This window comes from Palaemon carinicauda, chromosome 34, assembly GCF_036898095.1.
Source record: "Palaemon carinicauda isolate YSFRI2023 chromosome 34, ASM3689809v2, whole genome shotgun sequence".
In the NCBI taxonomy this organism is placed as follows: domain Eukaryota; kingdom Metazoa; phylum Arthropoda; class Malacostraca; order Decapoda; family Palaemonidae; genus Palaemon; species Palaemon carinicauda.
Window position 1 is genome coordinate 70,394,421 of NC_090758.1, and position 20,000 is coordinate 70,414,420.

The following is a 20,000-nucleotide window of genomic DNA, read 5'->3' on the forward strand; positions in this document are numbered from 1 at the left end:
GAAAATTGTATGTTTTGATTAAAATTTCTGTTTAATTCAGCTTGTGGGTGATTAGATTTTTTCTAATATTATTGGAAATTTTATATATATGCATATATATATATATATATATATATATATATATATATATATATATATATATATATATATATATACATATGTATGTATATGTATTCATATATATACATCAATATATACATATATGCACACACACACACACATATATATATATATATATATATATATATATATATATATATATATATATATATATATATATGTGTGTGTGTGTGTGTGTGTGTGTGTGTGTTTGTGTGTTGTGGGTTTGTTTATGTGTGTACATACCTTCATACTTAATTTCTTGAAATTCCTAATTAAAAAGTCAAATCAAATAAACTTCAATGTATCTATCCCATTCCATTCTATTATCATCAAGAAGAAACACTAATTCAATTTATTATTATCGTCTTTTTATTTGTTATTGGATATTCCTTTTCCAATATTGTTTATTATCTTTTTTATAGATATTCCATAATTTGAGTCTTGTTCTTATACAAAGGCCAAAATACATTTATTTAGATGTTCGTATTTTCTCTGATGGTCTGTGAAAAGTAATATTGTTTTTACCTTACGAAATGAGTTGGAACATCATTGAGAAAAAAGAGGGATGAAGATAATATTGTTTAGGATATTTATGACCACTGAAGCTTACAAAATCCTTCAATATTTGTTTAAACACACACACTTACTTTTAAGTATGAGTCATACACACATACGAACACACACATATATCTATCTATCTATCTATCTATCTATCTATATATATATATATATATATATATATATATATATATATATATATATATATATATATATATATATATATATATATATATATATATATACAAACCCTATCTCTACCAAAAAGTACCAAAACATATAAATTAACCGCACCTCTAAACACGGAAGACCATAGAATCCTTCCTACCATAATATCCATCTGCCAATCCCTCTCACCTGGTCATCAGGAGCAGGTCTGTTCAAGCGAGAAATCCTGATGTCAGGATCTGCACTCAGTCCCTGGGCTTCAGTCCGGGACCCATCTGGACACGCCTTCGATGTAGCCACCCAGCTGGACTGCCCTGTTCCAAACGACCTCTTTCGCCACTATGAAAATCTTCTCCAGTGCCTGAGGAAGAGGCCTCTGCACGACATATTGCAGGTGATTAAGTTGGAGATGTTTGAGAATATTTGATTACCAGTTTACGTGACCCGACAAAATTTAATTGCTTTATTAGTTTTATATTACAAGTTGATATGTTTCTTAAAAATAACCATAAGTCCATCGAAACGAAAAGGGATGATTATTCAACTTTGGACTATACTATTGTAGTGTATACTAATTCCACTTATATCATATGTTAGAAGTATTGGATTTTTTTTAATAATATACTCTCTATTCTAATAATAATAAAAAAAAAAATTGTACATAGTAAATATTGTGGTTTTCAGTGATTATTCTGCCCCTGGCAATAGGGCTCCACCGAGTACACACAAAGCAAATTAGGCTAGATGGAATGTAAATAGCTAGAAACAACAATAAAATATAACTGTTTTCTGTTTTTACCTAAAGAAAATATTAAATAGAGAAGGAAAATATATGTAACAATAATTTCATTAATTGTTAAGGGATTTGCTTAAAAATATTCAATTAATTGTACTGTATTTACAGTTTCTTTTTTCATATTTTAGTTGAGTATTATATTCCTGACAAGCTAATGAAAAATATAATGGATTAATGATAGAATTAATATATCCATATATCTGATAATGATTCTACGTTAATTACCAGTAATTAAAGAATTTGAAATTTTTTTATTTGTTATTGTGGATACGAAAAATTTATTTTTAGTAAAAATCAGAAATTAATTTTAATCAAAAGTATATTTTCATACATAACGGTGTGTTTTAGAAAACTCAAATCGGTTTGGTAATATGAGTTTATATTTAACCTAACAAGTTACCGTATGACTTTCATGATTGCATGGAAATTGTTTTAGCCTAAGAAAACTCATTTTTATTATAGTAATTTAATTATTTTTAGCAAAATTATATTACCAATAAATCTCGATCTAAAGGTGTGTTTGTGTAAAACAAAAATATTATTGGTAATTTGAATTTATATCAAACCTAACAATATGTTATTTGACTGTTCACTGGTAAATGCTTTCAACTCAAGATTATGTATATTCCGTATAACTATAATTAAATTATTATCATGAAAGACCAAAAATAAGTTAACCTTATTATTTCTGTTTAAATAATAATTATGATTTAGGAAAAATATAACTTTTATGAAAAAAAAATAACATTAACTTGTTGTTCTTAAAGGTTCAACTGAAGACATCCAAGTTTCAAGTGGCTGTTGGCCCAGCATTGATGGTGTCACTATCAAACCTGACTGGAAAATTCCTCAGAGCAAATGGGTAAATTTAACTTCTAAATTTAGTTTGATGGATTTCAAATGTTTATCAACTCATACGCAAAAACATTTTATTTATTCTAAAAGCTGTTTAGGCTCTTAACTCATAATGCACGAGATGGAAAATACGGCTGAAACCCTTTGATGTATAATATTACATATATACAAGTCTATACGCACAGGCATATATATATATATATATATATATATATATATATATATATATATATATATATATATATATATATATATATATATATATATATATATATATATATATATATATATATATATATATATATATATATATATATATATATATATATATATATATATATATATATATATATATATATATATATATATATATATATATATATATATATATATATATATATATATATATATATATATATATATATATATATATATATATATATATATATATATATATATATATATATATATATATATATATATATATATATATATATATATATATATATATATATATATATATATATATATATATATATATATATATATATATATATATATATATATATATATATATATATGTGTCACGTGGTGGGCCGGGAAATCGGGTAAAACTCGCTGGTAAGAGACTGATGTCTCGCCAGGTAAATCCTCGGACAGCTAGGTAGCGTCAGGTTCCGATTTCTTTTATGGTCTGTCATGGCATGGTTGGTTTCGACCTGGCCTTTCATTAGAAGGGTCTAGCGTTCGATCCCAAGTATGAGGTAGAAATTTATTTCTATTTGAACACGATGTTGTGTTGATATTTATGACTATTGACTCATTAGGAGTAATTTGATTGAATTACTACCAATTGTGTCACATGGTGGGCCGGGAAATCGGGTAAAACTCGCTGGTATGAGACTGATGTCTCGCCAGGTAAATCCTCGGACAGCTAGGTAGCTTCAGGTTCCGATTTCTTTAATGGTCCCTCGGGGCATGGTTGGTTTCGACCTGGCCTTTCATTAGAAGGGGCTAGCGTTCGATCCCAAGTATGAGGTAGAAATTTATTTCTATTTGAACACGATGTTGTGTTGATATTCATCCATATTGACTCATTAGGGGTAATTTGAATGAATTACTACCAATTGTGTCACGTGGTGGGCCGGGATATCGGGTAAAACTCGCTGGCAAGAGACTGATGTCTCGCCAGGTAAATCCTCGGACAGCTTGGTTGCGTCAGGTTCCGATTTCTTTTATGGTCTCTCGTGGCATGGTTGGTTTCGACCTGGCCTTCCATTAGAAGGGTCTAGCGTTCGATCCCAAGTATGAGGTAGAAATTTGTTTCTATTTGAACACGATATTGTGTTTATATTCATCCATATTGACTCATTAGGGGTATTTTGAATGAATTACTACCAATTGTGTCACGTGGTGGGCCAGGAAATCGGGTAAAATTTGCTGGTATGAGACTGATGTCTCGCCAGGTGAATCCTCGGACAGCTAGGTAGCGTTAGGTTCCGATTTCTTTTATGGTCTTTCGTGGCTTGGTTGGTTTCGACCTGGCCTTTCATTAGAAGGGGCTAGCGTTCGATCCCAAGTGTGAGGTAGAAATTTATTTCTATTTGAACATGATGTTGTGTTGATATTTATCCATATTGACTCATTATGGGTAATTTGAATGAATTACTACCAATTGTGTCACGTGGTGGGCCGGGAAATCGGGTAAAACTCACTGGTAAGAGACTGATGTCTCGCTAGGTATATCCCCGGACAGCTAGGTAGCGTCAGGTTCCGATTTCTTTTATGGTCTCTCGTGGCATGGTTGGTTTCGACCTGGCCTTTCATTAGAAGGGTCTAGCGTTCGATCCCAAGTATGAGGTAGAAATTTATTTTTAATTGAACACAATGTTGTGTTGATATTTATCCATATTGACTCATTGGGGTGATTTGATTGAATTACTACCAATTTTGTCACGTGGTGGGCCGGGAAATTGGGTAAAACTCGCTGGTAAGAGACTAATATCTCGCCAGGTAAATCCTCGGACAGCTAGGTAGCGTCAGGTTAAGATTTCTTTCATGGTCTCTCGTGGCATGGTTGCTTTCGACCTGGCCTTTCATTAGAAGGGGCTAGCGTTCGATCCCAAGTATGAGGTAGAAATTTATTTCTATTTGAACACAATGTTGTGTTGATATTTATCCTTATAGACTTTTTAGGGGTAATTTAAATGAATTACTAACAATTGTGTCACGTGGTGGGCCGTGAAATCAGGTAAAACTAGCTGGTAAGAGACTGATTTCTCGCCATGTAAATCCTCGGACAGCTAGGTAGCGTCAGGTTCCGATTTCTTTTATGGTTTCTCGTGGCATGGTTGGTTTCGACCTGGCCTTTCATTGGAAGGGGCTAGCGTTCGATCCCAAGTATGAGGTAGAAATTTATTTCTATATGAACACGATGTTATGTTGATATTTATGCATATTGACCCATTAGGGGTGATTTGAACGAATTACTACCAATTGTGTCACGTGGTGGGCCGGGAAATTGGGTAAATCTCGCTGGTAAGAGACTGATGTCTCGCCAGGTAAATCCTCGGACAGCTAGGTAGGGTCAGGTTCCGATTTCTTTTATGGTCCCTCGTGGCATGGTTGGTTTCGACCTGGCCTTTCATTAGAAGGGTCTAGCGTTCGATCCCAAGTATGAGGTAGAAATTTATTTCTATTTGAACACGATGTTGTGTTGATATTTATCCATATTTACTCATTAGGGATAATTTGAATGAATTACTACCAATTGTGTCACGTGGTGGGCCGGGAAATCGGGTAAAACTCGCTGGCTAGAGACTGATGTCTCGCCAGGTAAATCCTCGGACAGCTAGGTTGGGTCAGGTTCCGATTTCTTTTATGGTCTCTCGTATCATGGTTGGTTTCGACCTGGCCTTTCATTAGAAGGGTCTAGCGTTCGATCCCAAGTATGAGGTAGAAATTTATTTCTATTTGAACACGATGTTGTGTTTATATTTATCCATATTGACTCATTAGGGGTATTTTGAATGAATTACTACCAATTGTGTCACGTGGTGGGCCGGGAAATCGGGTAAAATTTGCTGGTATGAGACTGATGTCTCGCCAGGTGAATCCTCGGACTGCTAGGTAGCGTCAGGTTCCGATTTCTTTTATGGTCTCTCGTGGCATGGTTGGTTTCGACCTGGCCTTTCATTAGAAGGGGCTAGCGTTCGATCCCAAGTGTGAGGTAGAAATTTATTTCTACTTGAACATGATGTTGTGTTGATATTTATCCATATTGACTCATTAGGGGTAATTTGAATGAATTACTACCAATTGTGTCACGTGATGGGCGGGGAAATCGGGTAAAACTCTCTGGTGAGAGACTGATGTCTCGCTAGGTATATCCCCGGACAGCTAGGTAACGTCAGGTTCCGATTTCTTTTATGGTCTCTCGTGGCATGGTTGGTTTCGACCTGGCCTTTCATTAGAAGGGTCTAGCGTATGATCCCAAGAATGAGGTAGAAATTTTTTTATATTGAACACGATGCTGTGAAAATATTTATCCATATTGACTCATTAGGGGTGATTTGAATGAATTACTACCAATTGTGTCACGTGGTGGGCCGGGAAATCGGGTAAAACTCGCTGGTATGAGACTGATGTCTCGCCAGGTAAATCCTTCTGACAGCTAGGTAGCGTCAGGTTCCGATTTCTTTTATGGTCTCTCGTGGCATGGTTGGTTTCGACCTGGCCTTTCATTAGAAGGGGCTAGCGTTCAATCCCAAGTATGAGGTAGAAATTTATTGCTATTTGAACACGATATTGTGTTGATATTTATCCATATTGACTCATTAGGGGTAATTTGAATGATTTACTACCAATTGTGTCACGTGGTGGGCCGGGAAATCGGGTAAAACTCGCTGGAAAGAGACTGATGTCTCGCCAGGTAAATTCTCTGACAGCTAGGTAGCGTCAGGTTCCGATTTCTTTTATGGTCTCTCGTGGCATGGTTGGTTTCGACCTGGCCTTTCATTAGAAGGGTCTAGCGTTCGATCCCAAGCATGAGGTAGAAATTTATTTTTATTTGAACACAATGTTGTGTTGATATTTATCCATATTGACTCATTAGGGGTGATTTGATTGAATTACTACCAATTGAGTCACATGGTGGGCCGGGAAATTGGGTAAAACTCGCTGGTAAGAGACTGATGTCTCGCCAGGTAAATCCTCGGACAGCTAGGTAGCGTCAGGTTCCGATTTCTTTTATGGTCTCTCGTGGCATGGTTGGTTTCGACCTGGCCTTTCATTAGAAGGGTCTAGCGTTCGATCCCAAGTATGAGGTAGAAATTTTTTTCTATTTGAACACAATGTTGTGTTGATATTCATCCATATTGACTCATTAGGGGTAATTTGAATGAATTACTACCAATTGTGTCACGTGGTGGGCCGGAAATCGGGTAAAATTTGCTGGTATGAGACTGATGTCTCGCCAGGTAAATCCTCGGACAGCTAGGTAGCGTCAGGTTCCGATTTCTTTTATGGTCTTTCGTGGCTGGTTGGTTTCGACCTGGCCTTTCATTAGAAGGGGCTAGCGTTCGATCCCAAGTGTGAGGTAGAAATTTATTTCTATTTGAACATGATGTTGTGTTGATATTTATCCATATTGACTCATTATGGGTAATTTGAATGAATTACTACCAATTGTGTCAAATGGTGGGCCGGGAAATCGGGTAAAACTCACTGGTAAGAGACTGATGTCTCGCTAAGTATATCCCCGGACAGCTACGTAGCGTCAGGTTCCGATTTCTTTTATGGTCTCTCGTGGCATGGTTGGTTTCGACCTGGCCTTTCATTAGAAGGGTCTAGCGTTCGATCCCAAGTATGAGGTAGAAATTTATTTTTAATTGAACACAATGTTGTGTTGATATTTATCCATATTGACTCATTGGGGGTGATTTGATTGAATTACTACCAATTTTGTCACGTGGTGGGCCGGGAAATTGGGTAAAACTCGCTGGTAAGAGACTAATATCTCGTCAGGTAAATCCTCGGACAGCTAGGTAGCGTCAGGTTAAGATTTCTTTCATGGTCTCTCGTGGCATGGTTGCTTTCGACCTGGCCTTTCATTAGAAGGGGCTAGCGTTCGATCCCAAGTATGAGGTAGAAATTTATTTCTATTTGAACACAATGTTGTGTTGATATTTATCCTTATAGACTTTTTAGGGGTAATTTAAATCAATTACTAACAATTGTGTCACGTGGTGGGCCGTGAAATCAGGTAAAACTAGCTGGTAAGAGACTGATTTCTCGCCATGTAAATCCTCGGACAGCTAGGTAGCGTCAGGTTCCGATTTCTTTTATGGTTTCTCGTGGCATGGTTGGTTTCGACCTGGCCTTTCATTGGAAGGGGCTAGCGTTCGATCCCAAGTATGAGGTAGAAATCTATTTCTATATGAACACGATGTTATGTTGATATTTATGCATATTGACCCATTAGGGGTGATTTGAACGAATTACTACCAATTGTGTCACGTGGTGGGCCGGGAAATTGGGTAAATCTCGCTGGTAAGAGACTGATGTCTCGCCAGGTAAATCCTCGGACAGCTAGGTAGGGTCAGGTTCCGATTTCTTTTATGGTCCCTCGTGGCATGGTTGGTTTCGACCTGGCCTTTCATTAGAAGGGTCTAGCGTTCGATCCCAAGTATGAGGTAGAAATTTATTTCTATTTGAACACGATGTTGTGTTGATATTTATCCATATTTACTCATTAGGGATAATTTGAATGAATTACTACCAATTGTGTCACGTGGTGGGCCGGGAAATCGGGTAAAACTCGCTGGCTAGAGACTGATGTCTCGCCAGGTAAATCCTCGGACAGCTAGGTTGGGTCAGGTTCCGATTTCTTTTATGATCTCTCGTATCATGGTTGGTTTCGACCTGGCCTTTCATTAGAAGGGTCTAGCGTTCGATCCCAAGTATGAGGTAGAAATTTATTTCTATTTGAACACGATGTTGTGTTTATATTTATCCATATTGACTCATTAGGGGTATTTTGAATGAATTACTACCAATTGTGTCACGTGGTGGGCCGGGAAATCGGGTAAAATTTGCTGGTGAGAGACTGATGTCTCGCTAGGTATATCCCCGGACAGCTAGGTAACGTCAGGTTCCGATTTCTTTTATGGTCTCTCGTGGCATGGTTGGTTTCGACCTGGCCTTTCATTAGAAGGGTCTAGCGTATGATCCCAAGAATGAGGTAGAAATTTTTTCTATTTGAACACGATGCTGTGAAAATATTTATCCATATTGACTCATTAGGGGTGATTTGAATGAATTACTACCAATTGTGTCACGTGGTGGGCCGGGAAATCGGGTAAAACTCGCTGGTATGAGACTGATGTCTCGCCAGGTAAATCCTCTGACAGCTAGGTAGCGTCAGGTTCCGATTTCTTTTATGGTCTCTCGTGGCATGGTTGGTTTCGACCTGGCCTTTCATTAGAAGGGGCTAGCGTTCAATCCCAAGTATGAGGTAGAAATTTATTGCTATTTGAACACGATATTGTGTTGATATTTATCCATATTGACTCATTAGGGGTAATTTGAATGATTTACTACCAATTGTGTCACGTGGTGGGCCGGGAAATCGGGTAAAACTCGCTGGAAAGAGACTGATGTCTCGCCAGGTAAATTCTCTGACAGCTAGGTAGCGTCAGGTTCCGATTTCTTTTATGGTCTCTCGTGGCATGGTTGGTTTCGACCTGGCCTTTCATTAGAAGGGTCTAGCGTTCGATCCCAAGCATGAGGTAGAAATTTATTTTTATTTGAACACAATGTTGTGTTGATATTTATCCATATTGACTCATTAGGGGTGATTTGATTGAATTACTACCAATTGAGTCACATGGTGGGCCGGGAAATTGGGTAAAACTCGCTGGTAAGAGACTGATATCTCGCCAGGTAAATCTTCGGACAGCTAGGTAGCGTCATGTTCCGATTTCTTTTATGGTCTCTCGTGGCATTGTTGCTTTCGACCTGGCCTGTCATTAGAAGGGGCTAGCGTTCAATCCCAAGTATGAGGTAGAAATTTATTTCTATTTGAACACAATGTTGTGTTAATATTCCTCCATAGAGACTCATTAGGAGTAATTTGAATGAATTACTAACAATTGTGTCAAGTGGTGTGCCGTGAAATCGGGTAAAACTAGCTGGTGAGAGACTGATGTCTCGCCAGGTAAATCTTCGGACAGCTAGGTAGCGTCATGTTCCGATTTCTTTTATGGTCTCTCGTGGCATGGTTGCTTTCGACCTGGCCTGTCATTAGAAGGGGCTAGCGTTCAATCCCAAGTATGAGGTAGAAATTTATTTCTATTTGAACACAATGTTGTGTTGATATTCCTCCATAGAGACTCATTAGGGGTAATTTGAATGAATTACTAACAATTGTGTCAAGTGGTGTGCCGTGAAATCGGGTAAAACTAGCTGGTGAGAGACTGATGTCTCGCCAGGTAAATCCTCGGACAGCTAGGTAGCGTCAGGTTCCGATTTCTTTTATGGTTTCTCGTGGCATGGTTTGTTTCGACCTGGCCTTTCATTAGAAGGGTCTAGCGTTCGATCCTAAGTATGAGGTAGAAATTTATTTCTACTTGAACACAATGTTGTGTTGATATTTATCCATATTGACTCATTAGTGTTGATTTGAACGAGTTACTACCAATTGTGTCAGGTGGTGGTCCGGGAAATTGGGTAAAACTCGCTGGTAAGAGACTGATGTCTCACCAGGTAAATCCTCGGACGGCTAGGTAGCGTCAGGTTCCGATTTCTTTTATGGTCCCTCGTGGCATGGTTGGTTTCGACCTGGCCTTTCATTAGAAGGGTCTAGCGTTCGATCCCAAGTATGAGGTAGAAATTTATTTCTATTTGAACACGATGTTGTGTTGATATTTATCCATATTGACTCATTAGGGATAATTTGAATGAATTATTACCAATTGTGTCACGTGGTGGGCCGGGAAATCGGGTAAAACTCGCTGGCTAGAGACTGATGTCTCGCCAGGTAAATCCTCGGACAGCTAGGTTGGGTCAGGTTCCGATTTCTTTTATGGTCTCTCGTATCATGGTTGGTTTCGACCTGGCCTTTCATTAGAAGGGTCTAGCGTTCGATCCCAAGTATGAGGTAGAAATTTATTTCTATTTGAACACGATGTTGTGTTTATATTTATCCATATTGACTCATTAGGGGTATTTTGAATGAATTACTACCAATTGTGTCACGTGGTGGGCCGGGAAATCGGGTAAAATTTGCTGGTATGAGACTGATGTCTCGCCAGGTGAATCCTCGGACTGCTAGGTAGCGTCAGGTTCCGATTTCTTTTATGGTCTCTCGTGGCATGGTTGGTTTCGACCTGGCCTTTCATTAGAAGGGGCTAGCGTTCGATCCCAAGTGTGAGGTAGAAATTTATTTCTACTTGAACATGATGTTGTGTTGATATTTATCCATATTGACTCATTAGGGGTAATTTGAATGAAGTACTACCAATTGTGTCACGTGATGTGCGGGGAAATCGGGTAAAACTCTCTGGTGAGAGACTGATGTCTCGCTAGGTATATCCCCGGACAGCTAGGTAACGTCAGGTTCCGATTTCTTTTATGGTCTCTCGTGGCATGGTTGGTTTCGACCTGGCCTTTCATTAGAAGGGTCTAGCGTTCGATCCCAAGAATGAGGTAGAAATTTTTTTCTATTTGAACACGATGCTGTGAAAATATTTATCCATATTGACTCATTAGGGGTGATTTGAATGAATTACTACCAATTGTGTCACGTGGTGGGCCGGGAAATCGGGTAAAACTCGCTGGTATGAGACTGATGTCTCGCCAGGTAAATCCTCTGACAGCTAGGTAGCGTCAGGTTCCGATTTCTTTTATGGTCTCTCGTGGCATGGTTGGTTTCGACCTGGCCTTTCATTAGAAGGGGCTAGCGTTCAATCCCAAGTATGAGGTAGAAATTTATTGCTATTTGAACACGATATTGTGTTGATATTTATCCATATTGACTCATTAGGGGTAATTTGAATGATTTACTACCAATTGTGTCACGTGGTGGGCCAGGAAATCGGGTAAAACTCGCTGGAAAGAGACTGATGTCTCGCCAGGTAAATTCTCTGACAGCTAGGTAGCGTCAGGTTCCGATTTCTTTTATGGTCTCTCGTGGCATGGTTGGTTTCGACCTGGCCTTTCATTAGAAGGGTCTAGCGTTCGATCCCAAGCATGAGGTAGAAATCTATTTTTATTTGAACACAATGTTGTGTTGATATTTATCCATATTGACTCATTAGGGGTGATTTGATTGAATTACTACCAATTGAGTCACATGGTGGGCCGGGAAATTCGGTAAAACTCGCTGGTAAGAGACTGATATCTCGCCAGGTAAATCTTCGGACAGCTAGGTAGCGTCATGTTCCGATTTCTTTTATGGTCTCTCGTGGCATGGTTGCTTTCGACCTGGCCTGTCATTAGAAGGGGCTAGCGTTCAATCCCAAGTATGAGGTAGAAATTTATTTCTATTTGAACACAATGTTGTGTTGATATTCCTCCATAGAGACTCATTAGGGGTAATTTGAATGAATTACTAACAATTGTGTCAAGTGGTGTGCCTCGAAATCGGGTAAAACTAGCTGGTGAGAGACTGATGTCTCGCCAGGTAAATCCTCGGACAGCTAGGTAGCGTCAGGTTCCGATTTCTTTTATGGTTTCTCGTGGCATGGTTTGTTTCGACCTGGCCTTTCATTAGAAGGGTCTAGCGTTCGATCCTAAGTATGAGGTAGAAATTTATTTCTACTTGAACACAATGTTGTGTTGATATTTATCCATATTGTCTCATTAGTGTTGATTTGAACGAGTTACTACCAATTGTGTCACGTGGTGGTCCGGGAAATTGGGTAAAACTCGCTGGTAAGAGACTGATGTCTCGCCAGGTAAATCCTCGGACGGCTAGGTAGCGTCAGGTTCCGATTTCTTTTATGGTTTCTCGTGGCATGGTTGGTTTCGACCTGGCCTTTCATTAGAAGGTGCTAGCGTTCGATCCCAAGTATGAGGTAGAAATTTATTTCTATTTGAACACGATGTTGTGTTGATATTTATCCATATTGACTCATTAGGGGTAATTTGAATGAATTACTACCAATTGTGTCACGTGGTGGGCCAGGAAATCGGGTAAAACTCGCTGGTATAAGACGGAATGTCTTGCCAGGTAAATCCTCGGACAGCTAGGTAGCGTCAGGTTCCGATTTCATTTATGGTCTCTTGTGGCATAGTTGGTTTCGACCTGGCCTTTCGTTAGAAGGGGCTAGCGTTCGATCCCAAATATGAGATAGAAATTTATTTCTATCTGAACACGATATTGTGTTGATATTTATCCACACACACACATATATATATATATATATATATATACAAATGCACCTCCCTTTGTGAGTGGAGATACTTTAACGTGGTAAAATGTTTAGTGCATTGCCATGATCAGAAAAGCTCTATTAGGGCTACCCACAATAGGTATGTTTGCTGTGAGTAATCAGACATAAATCTCCTATCATCACCAATCCCCATTTAGCCATCATGGTGATGAAAACTAGCCAAACGATAGTCATGAATAAGGACATGGATGTGGCCGATGTCCTGCAGAGCTCTAGACACAGCTGCTCATGTTGTTGTTGTTGTTGTTTTTATATACACAGATATATAGAGTTAACAACTGAAATCCTTGCATAATGAATACATATGTTTAACCAGGATAATAATTCTAATTTCTAAACTAAAGTATAAAAATTAACTTGCACTCAAGTACTTATTCGTATGTCATAAATGTTTCCATTTGTCTATACTAAATAATATTCCTATTCACTCAACTATTAAAAGAAACTAAGAAACTTTTTCTCATTTCCTTTCGACTTCAAAGGCAAGGAAGGTCGAACTCCAGTTGACCTCCTTCTCGGAATGACAGCTGCCAACCTCCTTGACATCCTGAGTCAGCAAGAAGTCCAAGAAGGATTCGATGTTGACTATAGGGAGGATCTCCTGAGATCCTTCATTGTCAATAACTATCCATATCATCTGCAGGTGGGCATTATCATTAATATTATTATTATTATTATTATTATTATCATTATTATTATTATTATTATTATTATTATTATTATTATTATTATTATTATTATTATTATTATTATTATTATTATTACCAGAGCTACACATATATATAAACTATACAATTTATTAAATAAAAATATACCTCAAATGGAGTATCTTCATCTCCGCACAGGAAATAATGTTAGCCATCACAGCCGAGTACACTGATTGGTCGAGATCCCTTCATCAACCAATCAGCATCAGGGACTCAACCGGCCAAGGCCTTCATGATGCGTATATCGTCTCGCCAATGGCAGATCTTGCCAAACAGCTATACACAACTTCCCGATCATCTTATCTCTACGTGTTGGAGGAAGAAGTTTCAAATGTATATATATGTATATATATATATATATATATATGTGTGTGTGTGTATATATATATATATATATATATGTGTGTGTGTATATATATATATATATATATATATTGATAGATAGGAGTGATATATGAAATAGAAAATATGGTATATTTCATAAATGACACTCTGTTAGTCTATTAAAGGTTTTGGAATATCATCAATAGATTAGTGATATATGTAACCAACTTGTGCAAATTATATTTATGAAAATATGAAATGATAAATATCAATAAAAGAATCATGCTATAAATAAAATAGAGAATGCAATATTAGAAGTAGAGGGTGGTTTTAGAAGAGCTAGGGTACGTATGAATCAGATTTTTACAGTTAGGCAGATATGCGAGAAATATTTAGCAAAAGGTAAGGATGTGTATGTTACGTTCATGGATATGGAGAAAGCGTATGATAGGGTTAATAGGGAAGTGATGTGAAATGTGATGAGGTTTTGTTGAGATAGTGGAAGGTTGTTGTAGTAAATGATGTGTTAGGATAGAAAATTAAGTGAGCGATTGGTTTCCGGTGAGAGTGGGGCTGAGACAGGGATGTATGATGTCACCATGGATGTTTAACTTGTATGTTGATTGATTGATGAGAGAGGTGAATGCTCGAATGCTTGGACGAGGATTGAAACTGATAGACGAAAATGATCATAACTGTGAAGTAAATCAGTTGTTGTTTGAGGATGATACTGTACTGGTTGCAGACTAGGAAGAAAAGCTTGGCCAATTAGTGACAGATTTTGGAATGGTGTGTGAGAGAAGGAAGTTGAGATTTAATGTGGGTAAGAGTAAGGTTATGAGATGTAAGAGAAGGGAAGGTGGTTCGAAGTTGAATGGAGAATTACTTGAGGAGGTGGATCAGTTTAAGTACTTGGGGTCTGTTGTTGCAAAAAAATGGTGAAGTTGAAGCATATGGAGGTCAGAGAGTGAATGAAGGATGCAAAGTGTTGGGGTAGTGAAGGAAGTGGTAAGGAATAGAGGGCTGTGCATGACTGTAAAGAGAGTTATGTATGAGAAATTGATTATACCATAAGTCATGTAGGGATTGGAATTGTGGGCAATGAAATTGACGGAGAGACAGAAATTGAATGTGTTTTGAGGTGAAGTATCTAAGGAAAATGCCTAATATATCTCAAGTAGAGAGGGTTAGGAACGAAGTGGTGAGAGTGAGAACAGGTGAAAGAAACGAATTAGCAGCTAGAGTGGATATGAATGTGTTGAGGTGGTTTGGCCAAGTTGAGAGAATGGATAATGGCTGTCTGCTAAAGAAGGTGGTGAATGCAAGAGTTGATGGAAGAAGTACAAAAGGAAGGCCAAGGTTTTGGTGGATGGATTGATTGAAGAAAGCTCTGGGTGATAGGAGGGTAGATGTGAGAGAGGCAAGAGAGCGTGCTTGAAATAGGAATGAATAGCGAGCGAGATTGACGCATTTCCTGTAGGCCCTGCTGCTTCCTCCGGTTGCCTTGGATGATCGCGAAGGTAGCAGCAGTAGGTGATTCATCGTTATGAAGCTTCATCGGTGGTTGATAACCGGGGAGGGTGGGCTGTGGCACCCTAGCAGTACCAGCCGAACTCAGTTAAGTCCCTTGTCAGGCTGGGAGGAACATAGAGAGGAAAGGTCCCTTTTTTTTATTTTTTTATGTCCGCTACCCCAAAATAGGGGTAAGTGCCTTGGTATATATATGTATGTATCTACTTCAGTAATTATTAAAATAAAACTTTAAATTTAATCTGATTATCTATCTCAAAGTCTGGAAACGAGAGTATTCTCCTGAACGAGCTGGTGTACGTCTTTGGATGTCCTCTGGGTGCTCTTGGACCCTTGACCTCAAGTTATAACTTCACTAAGATGGATGTCACACTCAGCAAATCCTTCATATCAATGTGGAGTAATTTCATCAAATTAGGGTAAGGAGATGTATTGATTTTGATATTGATTCATATTTTATTTTTAAGTCATTATAGCTCACGTAATTCTGATGTATAATGTTATAAATATCTGTAATTTCAAATGAAAGTAAAACATTTAATGCTTAATAACATATTCATTAACTTGATATGAATAGGTAAAATATTTCACTTCATTGCTTCCTAATGATTGTATCAAATTTATTCAGTTATTAGAAGTAAACCTAAAAACTGATTCATAGAAAGAATAGCTTTTAAAAAGTAACTATAAGTTATTTAGTGTCTCTATGCAATAACATTCACACACATTTATAAATTTATATATAAATGGCCGCAGGAGCATAATAATTAGAGTAGCGCCAACGTATCCCTGCGTGTCGTTAGAGGCGTCTAAAGGGGACGGGACGAGGGGTCTGAGAACCCCCTCTCCTGTATTATATACTCCTGTGAGACATACAAGATGTGGAGCTTGGGGGAGAGTGACGGCTCCCCGCACTCTAGTTTTGGGGTGTCTGAATGTGCGTGGATATAGTAAGACAGAGAGTAAAAGATGTGAGATTGGAAGTATGTTTAGGAATAGAAGGATGGATATATTGCCTTTGTGTGAGACGAAGATAAGAGGGAAGGGTGAAGTGATGTTTGGTGAAGTGACTGGTAGATTGGAAGTATGTTTAGGAATAGAAGGATGGATATATTGCCTTTGTGTGAGACGAAGATAAGAGGGAAGGGTAAAGTGATGTTTGGTGAAAGGGGAAGAGCAAGAGAGGGTGTCGCTTTATTGTGGAGTGAGTGAATGACAGGTAAATTAGTGGAATGGATGGAGATATCATCTAGGTTAAGGGTGAGGGTTAGGTTGGGTAGGGAATGTTTGGGCTTTTGTTAGTACGTATGGGCCGGGTTGTGAGAAAAAATGAAGAAGAACAGAATGAGTTCTGGAATGAATTAGCTAGGTGTTTAGAAGGACTGGGTAGAAGAAATTATGCAGTTGTCATGGGTGACTTAAATGCCAGAGTGGGCACTGGAGAAGTAGGAGGTATAATTGGGAAGTATGGCGTACCAGGTGAAAATGAGAGCGGCGAGAGATTGGTAGATGTGTGTGTTGAGCAAGAGATGGTGATCAGTTTTAGCTTTTTCAAAAGAAAGATAAAAACAAGGATACATGGGTAAGACTGGCAAATAAGAAGGGCTTTAATGGATTATGTGTTGATAACTAAAAGAATGTTTGAAAGATTGAAAGACGTGCATGTGTTTAGGGGTATGGCTAATCGTACGTCTGAGATGTATGAGAAGGGAAGGTGGTACGATGTTGAATGTCATGTTCAATGGAGAGTTACTTGAGGATGTGGATCAGTTTAAGTACTTACGGATTAAGGTTGCAGCAAATGATGTAGAGGAAGTAGATGTACGTCAGAGAGTAAATGAATGATACAAAGTGTTTGGGGTAGTGAAGGGAGTGGTTAGAGTTCTCTTGCTCGAGGGTACACTCAGGCACACTATTGTATCTTATTATTGTTATTTTTTTTCCTCATGTTTTTTTGAAATGGTGTGTTAGGCAGGCTTAATAGAAGGGCCATGGGTGCCTGGCAGTTTACCAATAGGCTGTCTTCTCCTTTTCTGATTCTTTTTCTTCTCAAAACAAAACCTTACTGTCCTCCCTTCAGTTGAAGTGGCTATCCTGGAGGGTATTTAGCCTTGGATGGTGTATTGGCTCCTCCATGTTGACCAGTTTTTCCGATTTTTTACTATAGTCTGTGGGTTTCATCAGTTACTTTATTCATAATTCTGTACATATTGTTTTTGTTATAATTCTTGTTAATCTAGTTTATAGGTATGGTGTCTCTTTTATTTCTATTAATTCTTTTGCTGTCTGAAGACATTGAGTGGAATCCGGAACCAGGACGTCCTAGATTTCGTCAATGTCATCTTCTGTATTGCAATATTCGTGGTCTTCATGCAAATATCCAAGACCTTACAGTTGCAGCCAGACAGTAGGAAATTCTTTTGTGCTCAAAAACTTTGGTTTCTAATGAGGCACTCATCTGAGCTCCTTATAACTGGTTTTAAAAAGCCAATAATTTTGAAACGCGATGCCATCCCTTGGGCCAGGGGAATGGCGGTGTATATTAGGACCGAGTACCCTGCTTTTCATAAGTCCTGCTATCAATGTGGATGCCATGAGATTCAGGTAATAATAGTTTGTGGTCGATCTACCAGAATCCAGAAATGAATGATTCTATCTTCGATTGTTTTCTTACCATTATGGCTAAGACACAAGAAGATGATAGAAAGGCTTCTTTTGTCTTTGTTGGTGATTTTAATGCTCACCATAGGGAGTGGTTAAGTTCTATATCTCCTACCGATCGCCATGGCTTCAGAGCTTTAGACTTTGCCTCTGAATCCGGCTGTGAGCAAATCATAAATTAAGCTACCCACAGGTCTGGTAATTGCTTGGACCTCGTATACACTGACTCTCCTGGCGTTATAACTAGTAAGGTTGGTTCTCCAGTCGGGACATCTGATCATGTCTTGATTTCATTAGTGTTGAAGACTGAGCAGCCTGTCCCAGATATATCATACTCTTGTAAAATTTATATGAAATCCCAAACAGACTGGAGTGGGATTCTGCATGATCTTTTGTGCTTGAATTGGTCGCAATTATATAGTAGTGTAGATCCTCTTGTCTCTTTGAATGAGAATCTAGTCAACATAATTGATTGGTGTATTCCTTTTCGTGTGCTAAAGTATCGAGTGGAGGACAAACCGTGGTTCAATGATGATTGTAGACGTGCTTATTTGGAGAAGCAGGAGGCCTATCATCTTTGGAAGGGTAACAGATCAGATTTGACCTGGAACAACTATACTCAGCTTCGAGCTTTTGCTCAGAGAGTTTATGCCTCAACTGAAAAGGAGTACAATTTAACAATAAAAGAAACCCTTTCTGGTACAACTCAGGAACATAAATTGGGGTCTACCCTTAAATATGGACTCATTGGTGTATATGCAACAGTTCCTTCTTTACTTAAACCAGATGGCTCAGTTACTTACTGTCCAAAGGAAAAGGCAACCTATTTGGCTAATTTTTTTGACAGCAAACACAGTCATGAAAAACTTGAACTTCCTCATTCCTGTTTTCCTGAAGCTAAACTAACTAGTTTAGCTTTTCGATCTCGTGAGATTAAAGCTCTGTTGATGGACATTGATGCTTATGGAGGTGTAGACCCAGTTGGTATTTTCCCTTTGTTTTTTTATAAAGACAGCAGATTTCTTAGCTCCAAAGTTATCTGTTATTTTGAGCAAGTTAGCAAAAAGAGGAGCTTTTAGCACTAGTTGGAGAATTGGTAATGTTACTCCTCTATGTAAATGTGTTTGTGGTAGCTCAAGGCCCACTGATTACCGCCCAATTTCCATAACTCCCATATTATCTAAAGTTTTTGAACGTCTTCTGGCAAAACGTCTTAATAGGTTTGCTGTAGTTAATCATCTATTCCCTAGTTTGCAATTTGGTTTTCGGTAAAGGCCTTGAAGCATGTGATGCCCTTCTTACAATCTCCAATGCTGAGCAGAAATCCCTTGATTGTGGTCAGGAAGTTCGTATGATTGGCCTTGATTTTAGTGCTGCCTTTGACCGTGTTAATCATGAGGCCATTGTTTTCAAAGTCAAACAGTTGGGAGCGGGTGGGTCGTTTCTTAGCATTATTATTGATATTTTAAGATATAAGTCTCAATGAGTTGTTATTGATGGGCACCGTAGTGAGTATAGGAATGTGCTATCCGGTGTTCCACAGGGTAGTGTTCTTGGCCCCTTACTTTTCATACTATATACACATGACATGTGGGTTGGCCTAGAAAACAAGCTTGTTGCATACGCAGATGATGCTACTCTCTTTGCATCAATTCCATCCCTTGAATGTAGATCGGGGGTTGGTGAATCCCTTAATAGAGATTTAGCTAAAATTAGTGCATGGTGCAAATTATGGGGCATGAAGTTGAATCCTAACAAAACTCAAAGTATGATTGTAAGTAGGTCAAGGACGGTGTCTCCTCAACATCCGGATCTCAGTATTGATAATGTTTCTTTAAATTTGTA

The 20,000-nt window shown here is 38.2% G+C and overlaps 1 protein-coding gene across 1 annotated transcript in view; it reads left to right on the forward strand.

Annotated features, from left to right (window-relative positions):
- The window catches only part of LOC137627019 (neuroligin-4, Y-linked-like), a 36,324-nt gene extending 20,407 nt beyond the window's left edge, over positions 1-15,917 (forward strand). Inside the window, exons 4-6 of the mRNA XM_068358002.1 lie at positions 13,416-13,576; positions 13,779-13,973; positions 15,756-15,917. Of these exons, the coding sequence (XP_068214103.1) occupies positions 13,416-13,576; positions 13,779-13,973; positions 15,756-15,917 (518 nt within the window). The remainder of the gene's footprint in view (positions 1-13,415; positions 13,577-13,778; positions 13,974-15,755) is intronic.
- Positions 15,918-20,000: the final 4,083 nt, after the last annotated feature.